At 46.6% G+C, this 20842-nt stretch overlaps 1 protein-coding gene across 5 annotated transcripts in view; it reads left to right on the top strand.

Annotated features, from left to right (window-relative positions):
* Window positions 1–16371, top strand: part of LOC139579596 (calcium/calmodulin-dependent protein kinase type II delta 2 chain) — a 114696-nt gene extending 98325 nt beyond the window's left edge. For 2 of the 5 annotated variants that reach the window (XM_071408360.1, XM_071408358.1), the window contains exons 17-22: window positions 329–427; window positions 6743–6818; window positions 10571–10665; window positions 11361–11423; window positions 12714–12879; window positions 15762–16371. In XM_071408360.1, the coding sequence (XP_071264461.1) occupies window positions 329–427; window positions 6743–6818; window positions 10571–10665; window positions 11361–11423; window positions 12714–12879; window positions 15762–15765 (503 nt within the window). In that variant the 3' untranslated portion in view covers window positions 15766–16371. Of the gene's footprint in view, window positions 1–328; window positions 428–6742; window positions 6819–10570; window positions 10666–11360; window positions 11424–12713; window positions 12884–15761 lie in introns of those variants that run through there. The other 3 variants (XM_071408361.1, XM_071408362.1, XM_071408359.1) reach the window with 2 other exon arrangements.
* Window positions 16372–20842: the final 4471 nt, after the last annotated feature.

The raw sequence follows: 20842 nt of genomic DNA, 5'->3' as shown, positions 1-20842 counted from the left end.
CTCTCTCTCTCTCTCTCTTCGTATTTCTGTCTCTCTCTATCTTTGTCTTTCTGTCTCTCTCTCCTTCCATCTGTCTTTCCACCTCTCCTTTCACTCTGCCTTCAGCTACTTTCTCCTCTTCCTCCTCCTCCTCTTCTTCCTCCTGATGATTGACACTCCATATACGTGATGTATTGATGTATTTATTATTAAACACACTTACCTGTTATCTTCTCTTTATTATTTATTATTAAACACGTTATATTTTCTTTCTGTGAATGGAATTGTTTTCTACATTTGAAATTCATGTTGACCCCCCCCCTACACACACACCTGCCCTCTCTGCCAGTCCTCTGTTTGGGGAACTCGGTGGGTAGTGTGTGGAGCTCTAAGGGTCGTTTCACCCAGTCCTCTGAGCCCAGGCAGACTCCCTCCTCTTCAGGACAGAGTAAGTCCCCTGGCTATGTCCCCCTCTGTTCCCCAGCCAGTGTCCTCCTGGATCTCTCCTCGACGACTCTGGAGAAACCTGTCCCCCTGTCCACTGTCCCCTGTCTCTCCTCAACCACTCTGGAGAAACCTGTTCCCTGTTTCCTGGGTCTCTCCTCAACCACTCTGGAGAAACCTGTCCCCTGTCCACTGTCTCATGGGTCTCCCCTCAACCACTCTGGAGAAACATGTGTCCTGTCCACTGCCTCTCCTCAACCACTCTGGAGAATCTTGTCCACTATCTCCTGGGTCTCTCCTCAACCACTCTGGAGAAACCTGTCCCCTGTCCACTGCCTCTCCTCAATCACTCTGGAGAAACTTTGTCCACTATCTCCTGGGTCTCTCCTCAACCACTCTGGAGAAACCTGTCCCCTGTCTCCTGTCTCCTGAGTCTCTCCTCAGAGAAACCTGTCCCCTATTTCTCCTCAACCACTCTGGAGAAACCTGTCCACTGTCTCCTGGGTCTCTCCTCAACCACTCTGGAGAAACCTGTCCACTGTCTCCTGGGTCTCTCCTCAACCACTCTGGAGAAACCTGTCCCCTATTTCTCCTCAACTACTCTGGAGAAACCTGTCCACTGTATCCTGGGTCTCCCCTCAACCACGCTGGAGAAACCTGTCCCCTGTGTCTCTTCAACCACTCTGGAGAACCTGTCCCCTGTCCACTGTCTACTGGGTGTCCCTTTTACTCCCTCCTCATCAAGCCAGAGTATGTCTCCTCTTGTTGGGGTGGAGATCATGGCTATTTCCCCACCCCTACCTCCTTGGGGGGAGAAACCATGCCTCTACCTCCCGTCCCCTCTCTTCAGCCATTCTGGAGAAACCTGTTCCTGTTCCTAGTCTCTGTCCCCCTTTACTGCCTCCTTATCAGTCCAGAGTAAGACCCCTTCTAATGGGGTGGAAACCCTGGCCATGTCCCCTGTACTCCCTGGGCCTCCACTCAACCACTCTGGAGAAACCTGTCTCCTGTCCCTCTGTCTCTGTCTCCTTGTCCCTTGAGAAGATAAACCATAAACACGCACAATATTTCTGGCTAAGTGATAGAGTCAAAGGCCGCATTTCCAGGCTGAATACATTACAGACGCCTGCCAGATCTCACCACATCTGGGTCTATTAACATATCAGCCACATCACATGATCTAGTAATCTGATCTATTAACATATCAGCTAACCACATCACATGATCTAGTAATCTGATCTATTAACATATCAGCTAACCACATCACATGATCTAGTAATCTGATCTATTAACATATCAGCTAACCACATCACATGATATAGTAATCTGATCTATTAACATATCAGCTAACCACATCACATGATCTAGTAATCTGATCTATTAACATATCAGCTAACCACATCACATGATATAGTAATCTGATCTATTAACATATCAGCTAACCACATCACATGATATAGTGATCTGATCTATTAAAATATCAGATAACCACATCACATGATATAGTAATCTGATCTATTAACTAACCACATCACATGATATAGTGATCTGATCTATTGACATTTCAGCTAACCACATCACATGATATAGTAATCTGATGATCTATTAACATATCAGATACATCACATGATATAGTAATCTGATCTATTAACATATCAGCTAACCACATCACATGATATAGTAATCTGATACCCAACTGCGTAGTTGATGACGTGGCCCGCAACCATTGGTTGATGCAATGCAACGTCTGCAATGTAGTCGGCCGGGAACACGACCATAGACATGTTTGTTAAGCAGATGACAAGTGGTTTCATTTTCACTAACCCCATCCCAGAATGCACTAACACCAGTAAACAAGTGGTTTTGTGGTCACTAACCCCCATCCCAGCCTGCACTAACCCCCATCCCAGCCTGCACTAACCCCCATCCCAGCCTGCACTAGCACCAGTAAACAAGTGGTTATGTTTTCACTAACCCCCATCCCAGCCTGCACTAGCACCAGTAAACAAGTGGTTATGTTTCCACTAACCCCCATCCCAGCTTGCACTAGCACCAGTAAACAAGTGGTTATGTTTTCACTAACCCCCATCCCAGCCTGCACTAGCACCAGTAAACAAGTGGTTATGTTTTCACTAACCCCCATCCCAGCCTGCACTAGCACCAGTAAACAAGTGGTTATGTTTTCACTAACCCCCATCCCAGCCTGCACTAACCCCCATCCCAGCCTGCACTAACCCCCATCCCAGCCTGCACTAGCACCAGTAAACAAGTGGTTTTGTTTCCACTAACCCCTAATCCCAGCCTGCACTAGCACCAGTAAACAAGTGGTTTTGTTTCCACTAACCCCCATCCCAGCCTGCACTAACCCCCATCCCAGCCTGCACTAGCACCAGTAAACAAGTGGTTTTGTTTCCACTAACCCCCATCCCAGCCTGCACTAGCACCAGTAAACAAGTGGTTTTGTTTTCACTAACCCCCATCCCAGCCTGCACTAGCACCAGTAAACAAGTGGTTTTGTTTCCACTAACCCCCATCCCAGCCTGCACTAACCCCCATCCCAGCCTGCACTAACACCAGTAAACAAGTGGTTATGTTTCCACTAACCCCCATCCCAGCCTGCACTAGCACCAGTAAACAAGTGGTTTTGTTTCCACTAACCCCCATCCCAGCCTGCACTAACCCCCATCCCAGCCTGCACTAGCACCAGTAAACAAGTGGTTTTGTTGTCACTAACCCCCATCCCAGCCTGCACTAACACCAGTAAACAAGTGGTTTTGTTTCCACTAACCCCCATCCCAGCCTGCACTAACCCCCATCCCAGCCTGCACTAACCCCCATCCCAGCCTGCACTAACCCCCCATCCCAGCCTGCACTAACCCCCCATCCCAGCCTGCACTAACCCCCCATCCCAGCCTGCACTAACCCCCCATCCCAGCCTGCACTAACCCCCATCCCAGCCTGCACTAACCCCCCATCCCAGCCTGCACTAACCCCCCATCCCAGCCTGCACTAACCCCCCATCCCAGCCTGCACTAACCCCCATCCCAGCCTGCACTAACCCCCCATCCCAGCCTGCACTAACCCCCCATCCCAGCCTGCACTAACCCCCATCCCAGCCTGCACTAACCCCCCATCCCAGCCTGCACTAACCCCCCATCCCAGCCTGCACTAACCCCCATCCCAGCCTGCACTAACCCCCCATCCCAGCCTGCACTAACCCCCATCCCAGCCTGCACTAACCCCCCATCCCAGCCTGCACTAACCCCCATCCCAGCCTGCACTAACCCCCATCCCAGCCTGCACTAACCCCCATCCCAGCCTGCACTAACCCCCCATCCCAGCCTGCACTAACCCCCATCCCAGCCTGCACTAGCACCAGTAAACAAGTTGTTTTGTTTCCACTAACCCCCATCCCAGCCTGCACTAACCCCCATCCCAGCCTGCACTAGCACCAGTAAACAAGTGGTTTTGTTTCCACTAACCCCCCCATCCCAGCCTGCACTAACACCAGTAAACAAGTGGTTTTGTTGTCACTAACCCCCATCCCAGCATGCACTAACACCAGTAAACAAGTGGTTTTGTTTTCACTAACCCCCATCCCAGCCTGCACTAACCCCCATCCCAGCCTGCACTAACACCAGTAAACAAGTGGTTTTGTTTCCACTGACCCCCATCCCAGCTTGCACTAACCCCCATCCCAGCCTGCACTAACCCCCATCCCAGCCTGCACTAACCCCCATCCCAGCCTTCACTAACACCAGTAAACAAGTGGTTTTGTTTCCACTAACCCCCATCCCAGCCTGCACTAGCACCAGTAAACAAGTGGTTTTGTTTCCACTAACCCCCATCCCAGCCTGCACTAGCACCAGTAAACAAGTGGTTTGGTTTCCACAAACCCCCATCCCAGCCTGCACTAACACCAGTAAACAAGTGGTTTTGTTGTCACTAACCCCCATCCCAGCCTGCACTAACACCAGTAAACAAGTGGTTTTGTTGTCACTAACCCCCCCATCCCAGCCTGCACTAGCACCAGTAAACAAGTGGTTTTGTTTTCACTAACCCCCATCCCAGCCTGCACTAACACCAGTAAACAAGTGGTTTTGTTTTCACTAACCCCCATCCCAGCCTGCACTAGCACCAGTAAACAAGTGGTTTTGTTTTCACTAACCCCCCCATCCCAGCCTGCACTAGCACCAGTAAACAAGTGGTTTTGTTTCCACTAACCCCCATCCCAGCCTGCACTAACACCAGTAAACAAGTGGTTTTGTTTTCACTAACCCCCCCATCCCAGAATGCACTAACACCAGTAAACAAGTGGTTTTGTTTTCACTAACCCCCCCATCCCAGCCTGCACTAGCACCAGTAAACAAGTGGTTTTGTTTCCACTAACCCCCATCCCAGCCTGCACTAACCCCCATCCCAGCCTGCACTAGCACCAGTAAACAAGTGGTTTTGTTTCCACTAACCCCCATCCCAGCCTGCACTAGCACCAGTAAACAAGTGGTTTTGTTTCCACTAACCCCCATCCCAGCCTGCACTAGCACCAGTAAACAAGTGGTTTTGTTTTCACTAACCCCCATCCCAGCCTGCACTAACACCAGTAAACAAGTGGTTTTGTTTTCACTAACCCCCATCCCAGCCTGCACTAACACCAGTAAACAAGTGGTTTTGTTTTCACTAACCCCCATCCCAGCCTGCACTAACACCAGTAAACAAGTGGTTTTGTTTCCACTAACCCCCATCCCAGCCTGCACTAGCACCAGTAAACAAGTGGTTTTGTTTCCACTAACCCCCATCCCAGCCTGCACTAGCACCAGTAAACAAGTGGTTTTGTTTTCACTAACCCCCATCCCAGCTTGCACTAGCACCAGTAAACAAGTGGTTTTGTTTTCACTAACCCCCCCATCCCAGCCTGCACTTGCACCAGTAAACAAGTGGTTTTGTTTCCACTAACCCCCATCCCAGCTTGCACTAGCACCAGTAAACAAGTGGTTTTGTTTCCACTAACCCCCAATCCCAGCCTGCACTAGCACCAGTAAACAAGTGGTTTTGTTTTCACTAACCCCCCCATCCCAGCCTGCACTTGCACCAGTAAACAAGTGGTTTTGTTTCCACTAACCCCCATCCCAGCTTGCACTAGCACCAGTAAACAAGTGGTTTTGTTTCCACTAACCCCCAATCCCAGCCTGCACTAGCACCAGTAAACAAGTGGTTTTGTTGTCACTAACCCCCATCCCAGCCTGCACTAACACCAGTAAACAAGTGGTTTTGTTTTCACTAACCCCCAATCCCAGCCTGCACTAGCACCAGTAAACAAGTGGTTTTGTTTTCACTAACCCCCAATCCCAGCCTGCACTAACACCAGTAAACAAGTGGTTTTGTTTTCACTAACCCCCATCCCAGCCTGCACTAGCACCAGTAAACAAGTGGTTTTGTTGTCACTAACCCCCATCCCAGCCTGCACTAGCACCAGTAAAGGTAACTCAGTTCAAGCCAGGGTTTGGGGTCAATTACATTTAAAATTCCAGTCAATTCAGAAAGTTAAACCAAATTCCACTTCCATATTTTCCTTATTGAATATAATTGGAATTTTAGGTCCTGAATGAACTTGAATGGAATTGACCCCAACCCCAGGTCAAATTCCCATACTAATACCTTTTCTCCCAAATGGCACCCTATTCCCTACTAGTAGTAGGGTACTATCACTAATAGGGTTCCAGCGCCCACTGGGTTCTGGTCTAAAGTAGCCCACTGTATAGGGTGCCAGGCCCACTGGGTTCTGGTCTAAAGTAGCCCACTGTATAGGGAATAGGTTCCACTGGGTTCTGGTCTAAAGTAGTCCACTGAATAGGGAATAGGTTCCACTGGGTTCTGGTCTAAAGTAGCCCACTGAATAGGGAATAGGTTCCATTGGGTTCTGGTCTAAAGTAGTCCACTGAATAGGGAATAGGTTCCATTGGGTTCTGGTCTAAAGTAGTCCACTGAATAGGGAATAGGTTCCATTGGGTTCTGGTCTAAAGTAGTCCACTGAATAGGGAATAGGTTCCATTGGGTTCTGGTCTAAAGTAGCCCACTGAATAGGGAATAGGTTCCATTGGGTTCTGGTCTAAAGTAGTCCACTGAATAGGGAATAGGTTCCACTGGGTTCTGGTCTAAAGTAGCCCACTGAATAGGGAATAGGTTCCACTGGGTTCTGGTCTAAAGTAGTCCACTGTGTTGGAACAGAACCAGCAGCTATGATTTAATGTATGTAAGATTGGGTTATGTTGGACTAATGTTGACCTGAGGTTGTGGTGATGTTGTGTTTGTTTGTTTCCAGCTCGGAAGCAGGAAATTATCAAAGTCACAGAGCAGCTGATCGAATCCATCAACAACGGAGACTTCGAGGCCTACGCGTGAGTCCTGCTCTGTCTGTGTGTGTTTAGGGCTAGGACGGGTGTGTGTGTGTGAGGTGTGTGTGGGCTAGGACGGGTGTGTGTGTGTGTGGCTAGGACGTGTGTGTGTGTGTGTGTGTGTGTGTGTGTGTGTGTGTGTGTGTGTGAGGTGTGTGTGTGTGTTTAGGGCTAGGACGTGTGTGTGTGTGTGTGTGTGTGTGTGTGTGTGTGTGTGTGTTACTCTAGTTCTTTGGGATTGTTGTTCCACCACAATGCAGCTGACTGAGCTACTACAAATCACCTTGATGATCATACAGCACAGGTGTCAAACTCATTCCACGGGGGGCCGAGTGTCTGCGGGTTTTCGCTCCTCCCTTGTACTTGATTGATGAATTAACATCACTAATTAGTTAGGAACTCCCCACACCTGGTTGTCTAGGGCTTTATTGAAAGGAAAAACCAAAAACCTGCAGACACTAGGCCCTCCGTGGAATGAGTTTGACACCCCTGTCATACAGTAACAATTTACCCACACCTCTATTATTGTGTTACTATGGTTACTAGTAGTTCACTATATAGGGAATAGGGCTCTGGTTTAAAGTAGTTCTGTCACGTTCCTGACCTGTTTTCTGTTAGTTTTTGTATGTGTTAGTTGGTCAGGACGTGAGTTTGGGTGGGCAGTCTATGTTTTCTGTTTCTATGTTGGTTAATGGGTACCTGATATGGTTCTCAATTAGAGGCAGGTGGTTGTCATCTCCTCTGATTGAGAATCATATTAAGGTAGGTGGGGTCACATTGTTTGTTGGTGGGTGGTTGTCTCCTGTGTCAGTGTCTGTCTATGTTGCACCATACGGGACTGTTTCGGTTTGTTTGTTCATTTTGTTAGTTCGGTTTTTATGTAGTCATTTCCCTGTTCGTGCGTTCTTCGTGTTACATGTAAGTTCTTACGTCCAGGTTTGTCTACATTCGTTTTGTTATTTTGTTAGTTAATTCAAGTATAGTTCGTTTTTTGTCTTCGTTGTTTTGTCGTGTCTAAATAAATATCATGTCTAAGTATCACGCTGCGTCTTGGTTCAATCCATGCTCCTCCTCTTCGGATGAAGAGGAAGAGGAGAACCGTTACAGAACCACCCACCAAACCAGAACCAAGCAGCGCGAATTCGAGCAGTGGCCGACTACACAGGATTATTGGAGTTGGGAGGAAATATTGGACGGAAAAGGTCCATGGGCACAGCCGCGAGAATATCGCCGTCCCAAAGCTGAGCTGGAGGCAGCGAAAGCAGAGAGGCGGCGATATGAGGAGGCAGCAAGGAGACGTGGCTGGAAGCCGGAGAAGCGCAAGACCGGAGTTATGAAGGTACGCGGCTAGCACGGAAGCCCGTGAAGAAACCCCAAAAACTTCTTGGGGGGGGGCTAAGAGGTAGTGGGCCAAGGGCAGGTAGGAGACCTGCGCCCACTTCCCAGGCTAACCGTGGAGAACGGGAGTACGGGCAGACGCCGTGTTACGCAGTAGAGCGCACGGTGTCTCCTGTACGTGTGCATAGCCCGGTGCGGGTTATTCCACCTCCCCGCACTGGTAGGGCTAGATTGGGCATTGAGCCAGGTGTCATGAAGCCGGCTCAACGCGTCTGGTCTCCAGTGCGTCTCCTCGGGCCGGCTTACATGGCACCAGCCTTACGCATGGTGTCCCCGGTTCGCCTACATAGCCCGGTGCGGGTTATTCCACCTCCCCGCACTGGTCGGGCGACGGGGAGCATTCAACCAGGTAAGGTTGGGCAGGCTCAATGCTCAAGGGAGCCAGTACGCCTGCATGGTCCGGTATTTCCGGCGCTACCTCCCCGCCCCAGCCCAGTAGCACCAGTGCCTACACCACGCACCAGGCTTCCAGTGCGTTTTCAGAGCCCTGTTCCTCCTCCACGCACTCTCCCTATGGTGCGTGTCTCCAGCCCAGTGCCTCCAGTTCCGGCACCACGCACTAAGCCACCTGTGCGTCTCCAGAGCCCTGTACACACTGTTCCTTCTCCCCGTACTCGTCCTGATGTGCGTGCCCGGTGCCACCAGTGCCGGTACCACGCACCAGGCAAATAGTACGCTTTGAGAGTCCAGTGTGCCCTGTCCCTGCTCCCCGCACTAGCATGAAGGTGCGTGTCCTTAGCCCGGTGCCTCCAGTTCCGGCACCACGCACCAGGTCTACAGTGCGCCTTATCCGGCCAGAGCCATCCGTCTCCCCAGCGCCATCTGAGCCATCCGTCTCCCCAGCGCCATCTGAGCCATCCGTCTCCCCAGCGCCATCTGAGCCATCCGTCTCCCCAGCGCCATCTGAGCCATCCGTCTCCCCAGCGCCATCTGAGCCATCCGTCTCCCCAGCGCCATCTGAGCCATCCGTCTGCCCAGTGCCGTCTGAGCCATCCGTCTGTCCCGAGCCATTAGAGCCGCCCGTCTGTCCCGAGCCGTCAGAGCCGATAGTCAGTCAGGAGCCGCTAGAGCCATTCGTCAGACAGGATCTGCCAGAGCCGCCAACCAGACAGGATCTGCCAGAGCCGCCAACCAGACAGGATCTGCCAGAGCCACCAACCAGACAGGATCTGCCAGAGCCGCCAACCAGACAGGATTTGCCAGAGCCGCCAACCAGACAGGATCTGCCAGAGCCGCCAACCAGACAGGATCTGCTAGAGCCGCCAGTGAGCCATGAGCGTCCAGAGCCGTCAGCCAGCCATGAGCGTCCAGAGCCGTCAGCCAGCCATGAGCGTCCAGAGCCGTCAGCCAGCCATGAGCGTCCTGAGCCGTCAGCCAGCCATGAGCGTCCAGAGCCGTCAGCCAGCCATGAGCGTCCAGAGCCGTCAGCTAGTCATGAGCGTCCAGAGCTGCCATGTATCCAGAACTGCCCCTCAGTCCAGAGCTGTCTCTCTGTCCGGAGCTGCCCTTCAGTCCGGAGTTGCCCCTCTATCCTGAGCTACTTCTCTATCCTGAGCTACCTCTCTATCCTGAGCTACCTCTCTATCCTGAGCTACCTCTCTATCCTGAGCTACCTCTCTGTCCTGAGCTACCTTGTCCCAGAGCTGTCCCTTATTTTTGTGTTACCTCTTATATTAGGTGCGTGGAATAAGAGGGTGGTCATTCTGAGGGGGAGAAGTAAGCTGGGATTGACTATGGTGGGGTGGGGACCTCGCCCAGAGCCTGAGCCACCACCGTGGTCAGATGCCCACCCTGACCCTCCCCTAGACTTTGTGCTGGTGCGCCCGGAGTTCGCACCTTAAGGGGGGGGTTATGTCACGTTCCTGACCTGTTTTCTGTTAGTTTTTGTATGTGTTAGTTGGTCAGGACGTGAGTTTGGGTGGGCAGTCTATGTTATGTGTTTCTATGTTGGTTTAATGGGTACCTGATATGGTTCTCAATTAGAGGCAGGTGGTTGTCATCTCCTCTGATTGAGAATCATATTAAGGTAGGTGGGGTCACAGTGTTTGTCGTGGGTGGTTGTCTCCTGTGTCAGTGTCTGTCTATGTTGCACCATACGGGACTGTTTCGGTTTGTTTGTTAATTTTGTTCGTTCGGTTTTTATGTAGTCATTTCCCTGTTCAGTTAATTCAAGTATAGTTCGTTTTTTGTCTTCGTTGTTTTGTCGTGTCTAAATAAATATAATGTCTAAGTATCACGCTGCGTCTTGGTTCAATCCATGCTCCTCCTCTTCGGATGAAGAGGAAGAGGAGAACCGTTACAAGTTCACTATGTAGGGAATAGGGTGCCATATGGGACTCAGTCTGTGTTTCCAACAGGAAGATCTGTGATCCTGGTCTGACGTCGTTTGAGCCAGAAGCTCTGGGGAACCTGGTAGAGGGACATGACTTCCATCGCTTCTACTTCGACAACGGTAACACATTCATCAGTCAAGTCATTTAGAAGACACAGTTATTGATTAGTAGAGGTATGATCAGCTATTGATTAGTAGAGGTATTGATTAGCTATTCGTTCGTAGAGGTTTTGATTAGTATTGGTATGGGTTAGTAGAGGTATTGATTAGCTATTAATTAGTAGAGTTATTGATTAGTATAAGTATTGATTTGTAAAGGTATTGATTAGCTATTGATTAGTAGATTTATTGATTAGTATAGGAATTGATTAGTATATGTATTGATTAGCTATTGATTAGAGTTATTGATTCGTATAGGTTTTGATTAGTAGAGGTATTGATTAGTATAGGTATTGATTAGTATAGTTATTGATTAGTATAGGTATTGATCAGCTATGGATTAGTAGATGTATTGATCAGATATTGATTTGTAGTTATTGATTAGCTATTGATGAATAGTTCTGTCTGTTTGTGTCTGTTACTGAGAACTACAACTCCCACTAGCTAACTAAGGCACGTCTCCCTCTCCCTCCTCTCCTTCCAGCCCTGTCTAAAGGTAACAAGTGTGTCTGTTACTGAGAACTACAACTCCCACTAGCTAACTAATGTCTCTCCCTCCTCTCCTCCCAGCCCTGTCTAAAGGTAACAGGTGTGTCTGTTACTGAGAACTACAACTCCCACTAGCTAACTAATGTCTCTCCCTCCTCTCCTCCCAGCCCTGTCTAAAGGTAACAGGCCGGTGCACACCATCCTCCTCAACCCTCATGTCCATCTGATAGGTAGGAAACCCGCCATGTCTAATTATTACAACAATAATATGATAATATATGCTATTTAGCTTTAATCAAAAGCAACTTACAATAATGTGTGCATACATTTTCCATATGGGTGGCCCTGGGATTTGAACCCACTATCCTGGTATTGCAAGCACCATGCTTTACCAACTGAACATTATGTTGATTTTTCTGGGCTGTTATGTTTTATCTAATCTAGTTTCTGGTTGGTATTCAAATATACACTGTGTGTATATATCAATTCCAGTCAGAAAGTAGACCAGATTCAAATATACACTGTGTGTACATATCAATTCCAGTCAGGAAGTAGACCAGATTCAAATATACACTGTGTGTACATATCAATTCCAGTCAGGAAGTAGACCAGATTCAAATATACACTGTGTGTACATATCAATTGCAGTCAGAAAGTAAACCAGATTCAAACATACACTGTGTGTACATATCAATTCCAGTCAGGAAGTAGACCAGATTCAAATATACACTGTGTGTACATATCAATTCCAGTCAGAAAGTAGACCAGATTCAAATATACACTGTGTGTACATATCAATTCCAGTCAGGAAGTAAACCAGATTCAAATATACACTGTGTGTACATATCAATTCCAGTCAGAAAGTAGACCAGATTCAAATATACACTGTGTGTACATATCAATTCCAGTCAGAAAGTAGACCAGATTCAAATATACACTGTGTGTACATATCAATTCCAGTCAGAAAGTAGACCAGATTCAAATATACACTGTGTGTACATATTAATTCCAGTCAGAAAGTAAACCAGATTCAAATATACACTGTGTGTACATATCAATTCCAGTCAGAAAGTAGACCAGATTCAAATATACACTGTGTGTACATATTAATTCCAGTCAGAAAGTAAACCAGATTCAAATATACACTGTGTGTACATATCAATTCCAGTCAGAAAGTAGACCAGATTCAAATATACACTGTGTGTACATATCAATTCCAGTCAGAAAGTAGACCAGATTCAAAATATACACTGTGTGTACATATCAATTCCAGTCAGAAAGTAGACCAGATTCAAATATACACTGTGTGTACATATCAATTCCAGTCAGAAAGTAGACCATATTCAAATTTCCCATTCCAAATTCTCCTGAAGCATTGAAGTGAATATTGGAAAGGGAATTCCAGTGTACTTCCTGAATTGAATCAAGATGGACGCCAACCCCCTGGTACTTATGTACAATGTGTCTATGATGTTGACGTGAAACAAGGAAAGGGTGAACTAATGAGAAGGTCTATCTAGCGGAGAACGCTGCGTGCATCGCCTACATCCGCCTGAGCCAGTACATGGACGCGGGGGGGATGCCTCGCACCATGCAGTCTGAGGAGACCCGCGTCTGGCATCGCAGAGACGGAAAGTGGCAGAACATTCACTTCCACCGCTCCGGCTCGCCCAGCGTACCATCCCAGTAAGAAACATACATTAATCAATCAATGAAAACATGTATTAATCAGTTATAGTCGTTATAATAAACCAATTTCAGAACATTCACTTCCACCACTCTGAGTCCAGTGTAGACTACCTTCCCAGTCTGTAGTGTCCAGTGTAGACTACCTTCCCAGTCTGTAGTGTCCAGTGTAGACTACCTTCCCAGTCTGTAGTGTCCAGTGTAGACTACCTTCCCAGTCTGTAGTGTCCAGTGTAGACTACCTTTACAGTCTGTAGTGTCCAGTGTAGACTACCTTCCCAGTCTGTAGTGTCCAGTGTAGACTACCTTCCCAGTCTGTAGTGTCCAGTGTAGACTACCTTCCCAGTCTGTAGTGTCCAGTGTAGACTACCTTCCCAGTCTGTAATGTCCAGTGTAGACCACCTTCCCAGTCTGTAGTGTCCAGTGTAGACCACCTTTCCAGTCTGTAGTGTCCAGTGTAGACTACCTTCCCAGTCTGTAGTGTCTAGTGTAGACTACCTTTCCAGTCTGTAGTGTCCAGTGTAGACTACCTTCCCAGTCTGTAGTGTCCAGTGTAGACTACCTTCCCAGTCTGTAGTGTCCAGTGTAGACCACCTTCCCAGTCTGTAGTGTCCAGTGTAGACTACCTTCACAGTCTGTAGTGTCTAGTGTAGACTACCTTTCCAGTCTGTAGTGTCCAGTGTAGACTACCTTCCCAGTCTGTAGTGTCCAGTGTAGACTACCTTCCCAGTCTGTAGTGTCCAGTGTAGACTACCTTTCCAGTCTGTAGTGTCCAGTGTAGACTACCTTCCCAGTCTGTAGTGTCCAGTGTAGACTACCTTTCCAGTCTGTAGTGTCCAGTGTAGACTACCTTCCCAGTCTGTAGTGTCCAGTGTAGACTACCTTCCCAGTCTGTAGTGTCCAGTGTAGACTACCTTCCCAGTCTGTAGTGTCCAGTGTAGACTACCTTCCCAGTCTGTAGTGTCCAGTGTAGACCACCTTCCCAGTCTGTAGTGTCCAGTGTAGACTACCTTTCCAGTCTGTAGTGTCCAGTGTAGACTACCTTTCCAGTCTGTAGTGTCCAGTGTAGATTACCTTCCCAGTCTGTAGTGTCCAGTGTAGACTACCTTCCCAGTCTGTAGTGTCCAGTGTAGACTACCTTCCCAGTCTGTAGTGTCCAGTGTAGACTACCTTTCCAGTCTGTAGTGTCCAGTGTAGACTACCTTCCCAGTCTGTAATGTCCAGTGTAGACTACCTTCCCAGTCTGTAGTGTCCAGTGTAGACTACCTACCCAGTCTGTAGTGTCCAGTGTAGACTACCTTCCCAGTCTGTAGTGTCCAGTGTAACATACCTTCCCAGTCTGTAGTGTCCAGTGTAGACTACCTTCCCAGTCTGTAGTGTCCAGTGTAGACTACCTTCCCAGTCTGTAGTGTACAGTGTAGACTACCTTCCCAGTCTGTAGTGTCCAGTGTAGACTACCTTCCCAGTCTGTAGTGTCCAGTGTAGACTACCTTCCCAGTCTGTAGTGTCCAGTGTAGACTACCATCCCAGTCTGTAGTGTCCAGTGTAGACTACCTTCCCAGTCTGTAGTGTCCAGTGTAGACTACCTTCCACCAGTCTGTAATGTCCAGTGTAGACTACCTTCCACCAGTCTGTAGTGTCCAGTGTAGACTACCTTCCACCAGTCTGTAATGTCCAGTGTAGACTACCTTCCCAGTCTGTAGTGTCCAGTGTAGACTACCTTTCCAGTCTGTAGTGTCCAGTGTAGACTACCTTCCCAGTCTGTAGTGTCCAGTGTAGACTACCTTCCCAGTCTGTAGTGTCCAGTGTAGACTACCTTCCACCACTCTGTAGTGTCCAGTGTAGACTACCTTCCCAGTCTGTAGTGTCCAGTGTAGACTACCTTCCACCACTCTGTAGTGTCCAGTGTAGACTACCTTCCCAGTCTGTAGTGTCCAGTGTAGACTACCTTTCCAGTCTGTAGTGTCCAGTGTAGACTACCTTCCCAGTCTGTAGTGTCCAGTGTAGACTACCTTCCCAGTCTGTAGTGTCCAGTGTAGACTACCTTCCACCACTCTGTAGTGTCCAGTGTAGACTACCTTCCACCACTCTGTAGTGTCCAGTGTAGACTACCTTCCCAGTCTGTAGTGTCCAGTGTAGACTACCTTTCCAGTCTGTAGTGTCCAGTGTAGACTACCTTCCCAGTCTGTAGTGTCCAGTGTAGACTACCTTCCCAGTCTGTAGTGTCCAGTGTAGACTACCTTTCCAGTCTGTAGTGTCCAGTGTAGACTACCTTCCCAGTCTGTAGTGTCCAGTGTAGACTACCTTTCCAGTCTGTAGTGTCCAGTATAGACTTCCTTCCACCAGTCTGTAGTGTCCAGTGTAGACTACCTTCCACCACTCTGTAGTGTCCAGTGTAGACTACCTTCCCAGTCTGTAGTGTCCAGTGTAGGCTACCTTCCCAGTCTGTAGTGTCCAGTGTAGGCTACCTTCCCAGAAAGTTGTCTAGTGGTGCAATAACTAATCTCCACCACAGGAGGGCGCCATGTACACGTTTACCATGCTGCTGTAATGGTTAGTGTACTGTTTTCTCATCCTGGTACTATGGACATTGTAGTTGTTACCTTAGCATTAACACACCTGATTTAACTAATCAACTCATCAAGCCTTTGATTATTTGATTCAGGTGTGTAGTGTTAGGGTAACAACTACAATGTTCACCTTTTGGGGTTCCCAGGCCCAGGATGAAAGAAACACTGGGTTAGAGTCAACTCTACCTCTCCCACTAGTCTAAAACAACCTCTACCGGCGGACATCGCTCTGTTTCTGGGTTTATCTCATTTCCTTTTCCTGTGTCTCTGTATGTATGTGTGTCTGTGTCTCTGTCTGTGTGTATTTTACAGTTAATGGAATATCAAGCTTCAGTCTAAACTCCCAAGACAGACAACAATCAACTAGCCAACCCATGGTCGCCATTTAACCTCTAACCCCTGACCCCTCTGTATGGACATGACATCACACAGGAAAAGGAAATCAACCCTAAAGGTCGTCAGTCATCCTAACCACCTCTGCGTCCCTAATGGCACCCTATTCCCTACATAGGGCCCATGGGACCTGGTCTAAAGTAGTGCACTATATAGGGAATAGGGCCCTGGTCTAAAGTAGTGCACTACATAGGGAATAGGGTGCCATTTGGGACTCAGCCCTCCCCCTAGAGCGACCTGCAGCAGACCGTGGCCATTATCCACTGGAGCATATTACCTGACATTTGGTTATCTGGTTTTTAAACTGTTTTTTGGTGCATTTTAAATGTATAGAGATGTTTAAAAAATCTACTGCTGTCAACTCCTCCCATTTTAAACTTGTATTTGTACGTGTGTTTTACGTGTTGCAATACGAAATATTTAAAGATCAGAATGTTTAAAATGGAGCTTGCTTTTGTTCTGGTGAAATGTATATATATATATTATATCTTGTGATTGTTGATTAAATAAAATAAACATTAAATTGCTATTCTTGCTATATCATAGGAGTTTTATGAAAATTCGTAAAAATTCTGGATGTAAGTTTATGTTTGCGTTGAGCTAGTTGCTTATGTTTGGTTGAGCTCGTTGTTCATGTTTGAGTAATTGGGTTTGGACATAGGGCTCTGGTCACTAGTAGTTCACTATATAGGGAATAGGACTCTGGTCACTAGTAGTTCACTATATAGGGAATAGGGCTCTGGTCACTAGTAATTCACTATATAGGGAATAGGGCTCTGGTCACTAGTAGTTCACTATATAGGGAATAGGGCTCTGGTCACTAGTAGTTCACTATATAGGGAATAGGGCTCTGGTCACTAGTAGTTCACTATATAGGGAATAGGGCTCTGGTCACTAGTAGTTCACTATATAGGGAATAGGGCTCTGGTCACTAGTAGTTCACTATATAGGGAATAGGGCTCTGGTCACTAGTAGTTCACTATATAGGGAATAGGGCTCTGGTCACTAGTAGTTCACTATATAGGGAATAGGGCTCTGGTCACTAGTAGTTCACTATATAGGGAATAGGGCTCTGGTCACTAGTAGTTCACTATATAGGGAATAGGGCTCTGGTCACTAGTAGTTCACTATATAGGGAATAGGGCTCTGGTCACTAGTAGTTCACTATATAGGGAATAGGGCTCTGGTCACTAGTAGTTCACTATATAGGGAATAGGGCTCTGGTCACTAGTAGTTCACTATATAGGGAATAGGGCTCTGGTCACTAGTAGTTCACTATATAGGGAATAGGGCTCTGGTCACTAGTAGTTCACTATATAGGGAATAGGGCTCTGGTCACTAGTAGTTCACTATATAGGGAATAGGGCTCTGGTCACTAGTAGTTCACTATATAGGGAATAGGGCTCTGGTCACTAGTAGTTCTGGTGAAACAACATCAGGTCTTAGTCCAGGAAGAGAAGGCTGAATCCCGGACAGAAGACCCTTCCTGACAGACAAGAGGTTTAACATCTGGTGAAACAACATCAGGTCTTAGTCCAGGAAGAGAATGCTGAATCCAGGACAGAAGACCCTTCCTGACAGACAAGAGGTTTAACATCTGGTGAAACAACATCAGGTCTTAGTCCAGGAAGAGAAGGCTGAATCCCGGACAGAAGACCCTTCCTGACAGACAAGAGGTTTGACATCTGGTGAAACAACATCAGGTCTTAGTCCAGGAATAGAAGGCTGAATCCAGGACAGAAGACCCTTCCTGACAGACAAGAGGTTTAACATCTGGTGAAACAACATCAGGTCTTAGTCCAGGAAGAGAAGGCTGAATCCAGGACCGGTTATCAACAGAACCGGTTGTTACAGCTGGAACAGTCCGATCATGTTTAATCTGCTGTGTTATCAACAGAACCGGTTGTTACAGCTGGAACAGTCCGATCATGTTTAATAATCTGCTGTGTTATCAACAGAACCGGTTGTTACAGCTGGAACAGTCCGATCATGTTTAATAATCTGCTGTGTTATCAACAGAACCGGTTGTTACAGCTGGAACAGTCCGATCATGTTTAATCTGCTGTGTTATCAACAGAACCGGTTGTTACAGCTGGAACAGTCCGATCATGTTTAATCTGCTGTGTTATCAACAGAACCGGTTGTTACAGCTGGAACAGTCCAATCATGTTTAATCTGCTGTTTTATCAACAGAACCGGTTGTTACAGCTGGAACAGTCCGATCATGTTTAATCTGCTGTGTTATCAACAGAACCGGTTGTTACAGCTGGAACAGTCCGATCATGTTTAATCTGCTGTGTTATCAACAGAACCGGTTGTTACAGCTGGAACAGTCCGATCATGTTTAATCTGCTGTGTTATCAACAGAACCGGTTGTTACAGCTGGAACAGTCCAATCATGTTTAATCTGCTGTGTTATCAACAGAACCGGTTGTTACAGCTGGAACAGTCCGATCATGTTTAATCTGCTGTGTTATCAACAGAACCGGTTGTTACAGCTGGAACAGTCCAATCATGTTTAATCTGCTGTGTTATCAACAGAACCGGTTGTTACAGCTGGAACAGTCCAATCATGTTTAATCTGCTGTGTTATCAACAGAACCGGTTGTTACAGCTGGAACAGTTCGATCATGTTTAATCAGACTCATTAAAGAGGTTCTCTGCTACTTTTTGTGTACTTTTTAGCCAGTAGTGCTGATAGTAACACTCACAAGCCAAAAAATGGTCCCCGAAAATGTTGTACTACATCATATATGTTCACCACGTCTTTGCTCTCTCTCTCTGCTGTAGCCCCCCTGCAACCTCATTGGATAACCCTGGGCTGGCTTCTTGCTAGCTGTCACTCAAATACGAGGGGCTGAAGCTCATTAGATAGAACTCTAATTGCTAGGGGGCCCATGTGGAGGGGAATGAGGGAAAATGGCGCGGCACAGCTTCAAGAAAAGCCGCTTTCAACTTGGGATTTTTGTGGCTTTTTGATGTAAGACAGTGAATACAAGTGTAGACTTTACGGTGAAATGCTTACTTACAAGCCCTTAACCAACAGTGCAGTTCAAGAAGAAGAAAATATTTACCAAGTAGGCTAAAATAAAAATTAATATTAAAAAGTAACACAATAATAATAACAATAACGAGGCTATATACAGGGGGCACGGGTACCGAGTCAGTCAGGGGTACAGGCTAGTTGAGGTAATATACAGCCCACACCAGGGTTTCTCTAGAGAATGTAGCCTTTATACAGCCCACACCAGGGTTTCTCTAGAGAATGTAGCCTTTATACAGCCCACACCAGGGTTTCTCTAGAGAATGTAGCCTTTATACAGCCCACACCAGGGTTTCTCTAGAGAATGTAGCCTATATACAGCCCACACCAGGGTTTCTCTAGAGAATGTAGCCTTTATACAGCCCACACCAGGGTTTCCCCAACTCGTCCCTGCCCCAGAATTGGTATTGGGAGCATTTTTATATGTACAGCCTAACCTATGGATTGGAAACGGAAATGTATTTATTTAACCATTATTTATCTAGGCAAGTCAGTTAAAAATCCTCCTGCGGGGACGGGGGCCTGGGATTAAAAAAATAAATACAATATAAATATAGGACAAAGCACACATCACAACAAGAGACTACTGTAAGTCGCTCTGGATAAGAGCGTCTGCTATATGACTAAAATGTAAATGTAAATGTAAGAGAGACACAACACTACATAAAGAGAGACCTAAGACAACAACATAACAAGGCAGCAAAACATGACAACACAGCATGGTGGCAACACAACATAACAACAACATGGAAGCAACACAACATGGTAGCAGTACAAAAACATGGTACAAACATTATTGGGCAAAGTCAACAACACAAAGGGCAAGAAGGTAGAGACAACAATACATCATGCAAAACAGCCACAACTGTCAGTTGTGAAATGGGTATGAGCCTAATCAGTGACACCAACAGAACCAATTATTTAGAAATTACACGAGTATTACTGTCTTAGAATTTATACAGCAACATTCCAACATTGTTTAGCATTATATTGTCCAATTGTGGCATTTTTTCACTATATTTATCGGTTTGCATCAGTTACAATGGGGGACTTTTATTTTAAAGTTGAACTATCGATTCCTCTATTGCTGCTCACGCTCACACTGGTCCACATCGGAAAAAAATAGTGATAGCCTGATAGTGTAATAACCATGTCGTAGCCTGATAGTGTAATAACCATGTCGTAACCTGATAGTGTAATAACCATGTCGTAACCTGATAGTGTAATAACCATGTCGTAACCTGATAGTGTAATAACCATGTCGTAACCTGATAGTGTAATAACCATGTCGTAGCCTGATAGTGTAATAACCATGTCGTAGCCTGATAGTGTAATAACCATGTCGTAGCCTGATAGTGTAATAACCATGTCGTAGCCTGATAGTGTAATAACCATGTCGTAGCCTGATAGTGTAATAACCATGTCGTAGCCTGATAGTGTAATAACCATGTCGTAGCCTGATAGTGTAATAACCATGTCGTAACCTGGTAGTGTAATAACCATGTCGTAGCCTGGTAGTGTAATAACCATGTCGTAACCTGATAGTGTAATAACCATGTCGTAGCCTGGTAGTGTAATAACCATGTCGTAACCTGATAGTGTAATAACCATGTCGTAACCTGATAGTGTAATAACCATGTCGTAACCTGATAGTGTAATAACCATGTCGTAACCTGATAGTGTAATAACCATGTCGTAACCTGATAGTGTAATAACCATGTCGTAACCTGATAGTGTAATAACCATGTCTCAACCTGATAGTGTAATAACCATGTCTCAACCTGATAGTGTAATAACCATGTCGTAACCTGATAGTGTAATAACCATGTCGTAGCCTGATACTGTAATAACCATGTCGTAGCCTGATAGCCTGCCCTACACTAACTGCAATAAAGAGAGACTGTATTCAGCTAAAACTGATCATTCAGACTTTATATACTAGAACATGTTATAATAG

The sequence above is a fragment of the Salvelinus alpinus genome, chromosome 6 (assembly GCF_045679555.1).
Source record: "Salvelinus alpinus chromosome 6, SLU_Salpinus.1, whole genome shotgun sequence".
NCBI lineage: Eukaryota > Metazoa > Chordata > Actinopteri > Salmoniformes > Salmonidae > Salvelinus > Salvelinus alpinus.
Note: the sequence above shows the minus strand (reverse complement) of the source record. Positions and strands in the feature narration are given on the sequence as shown.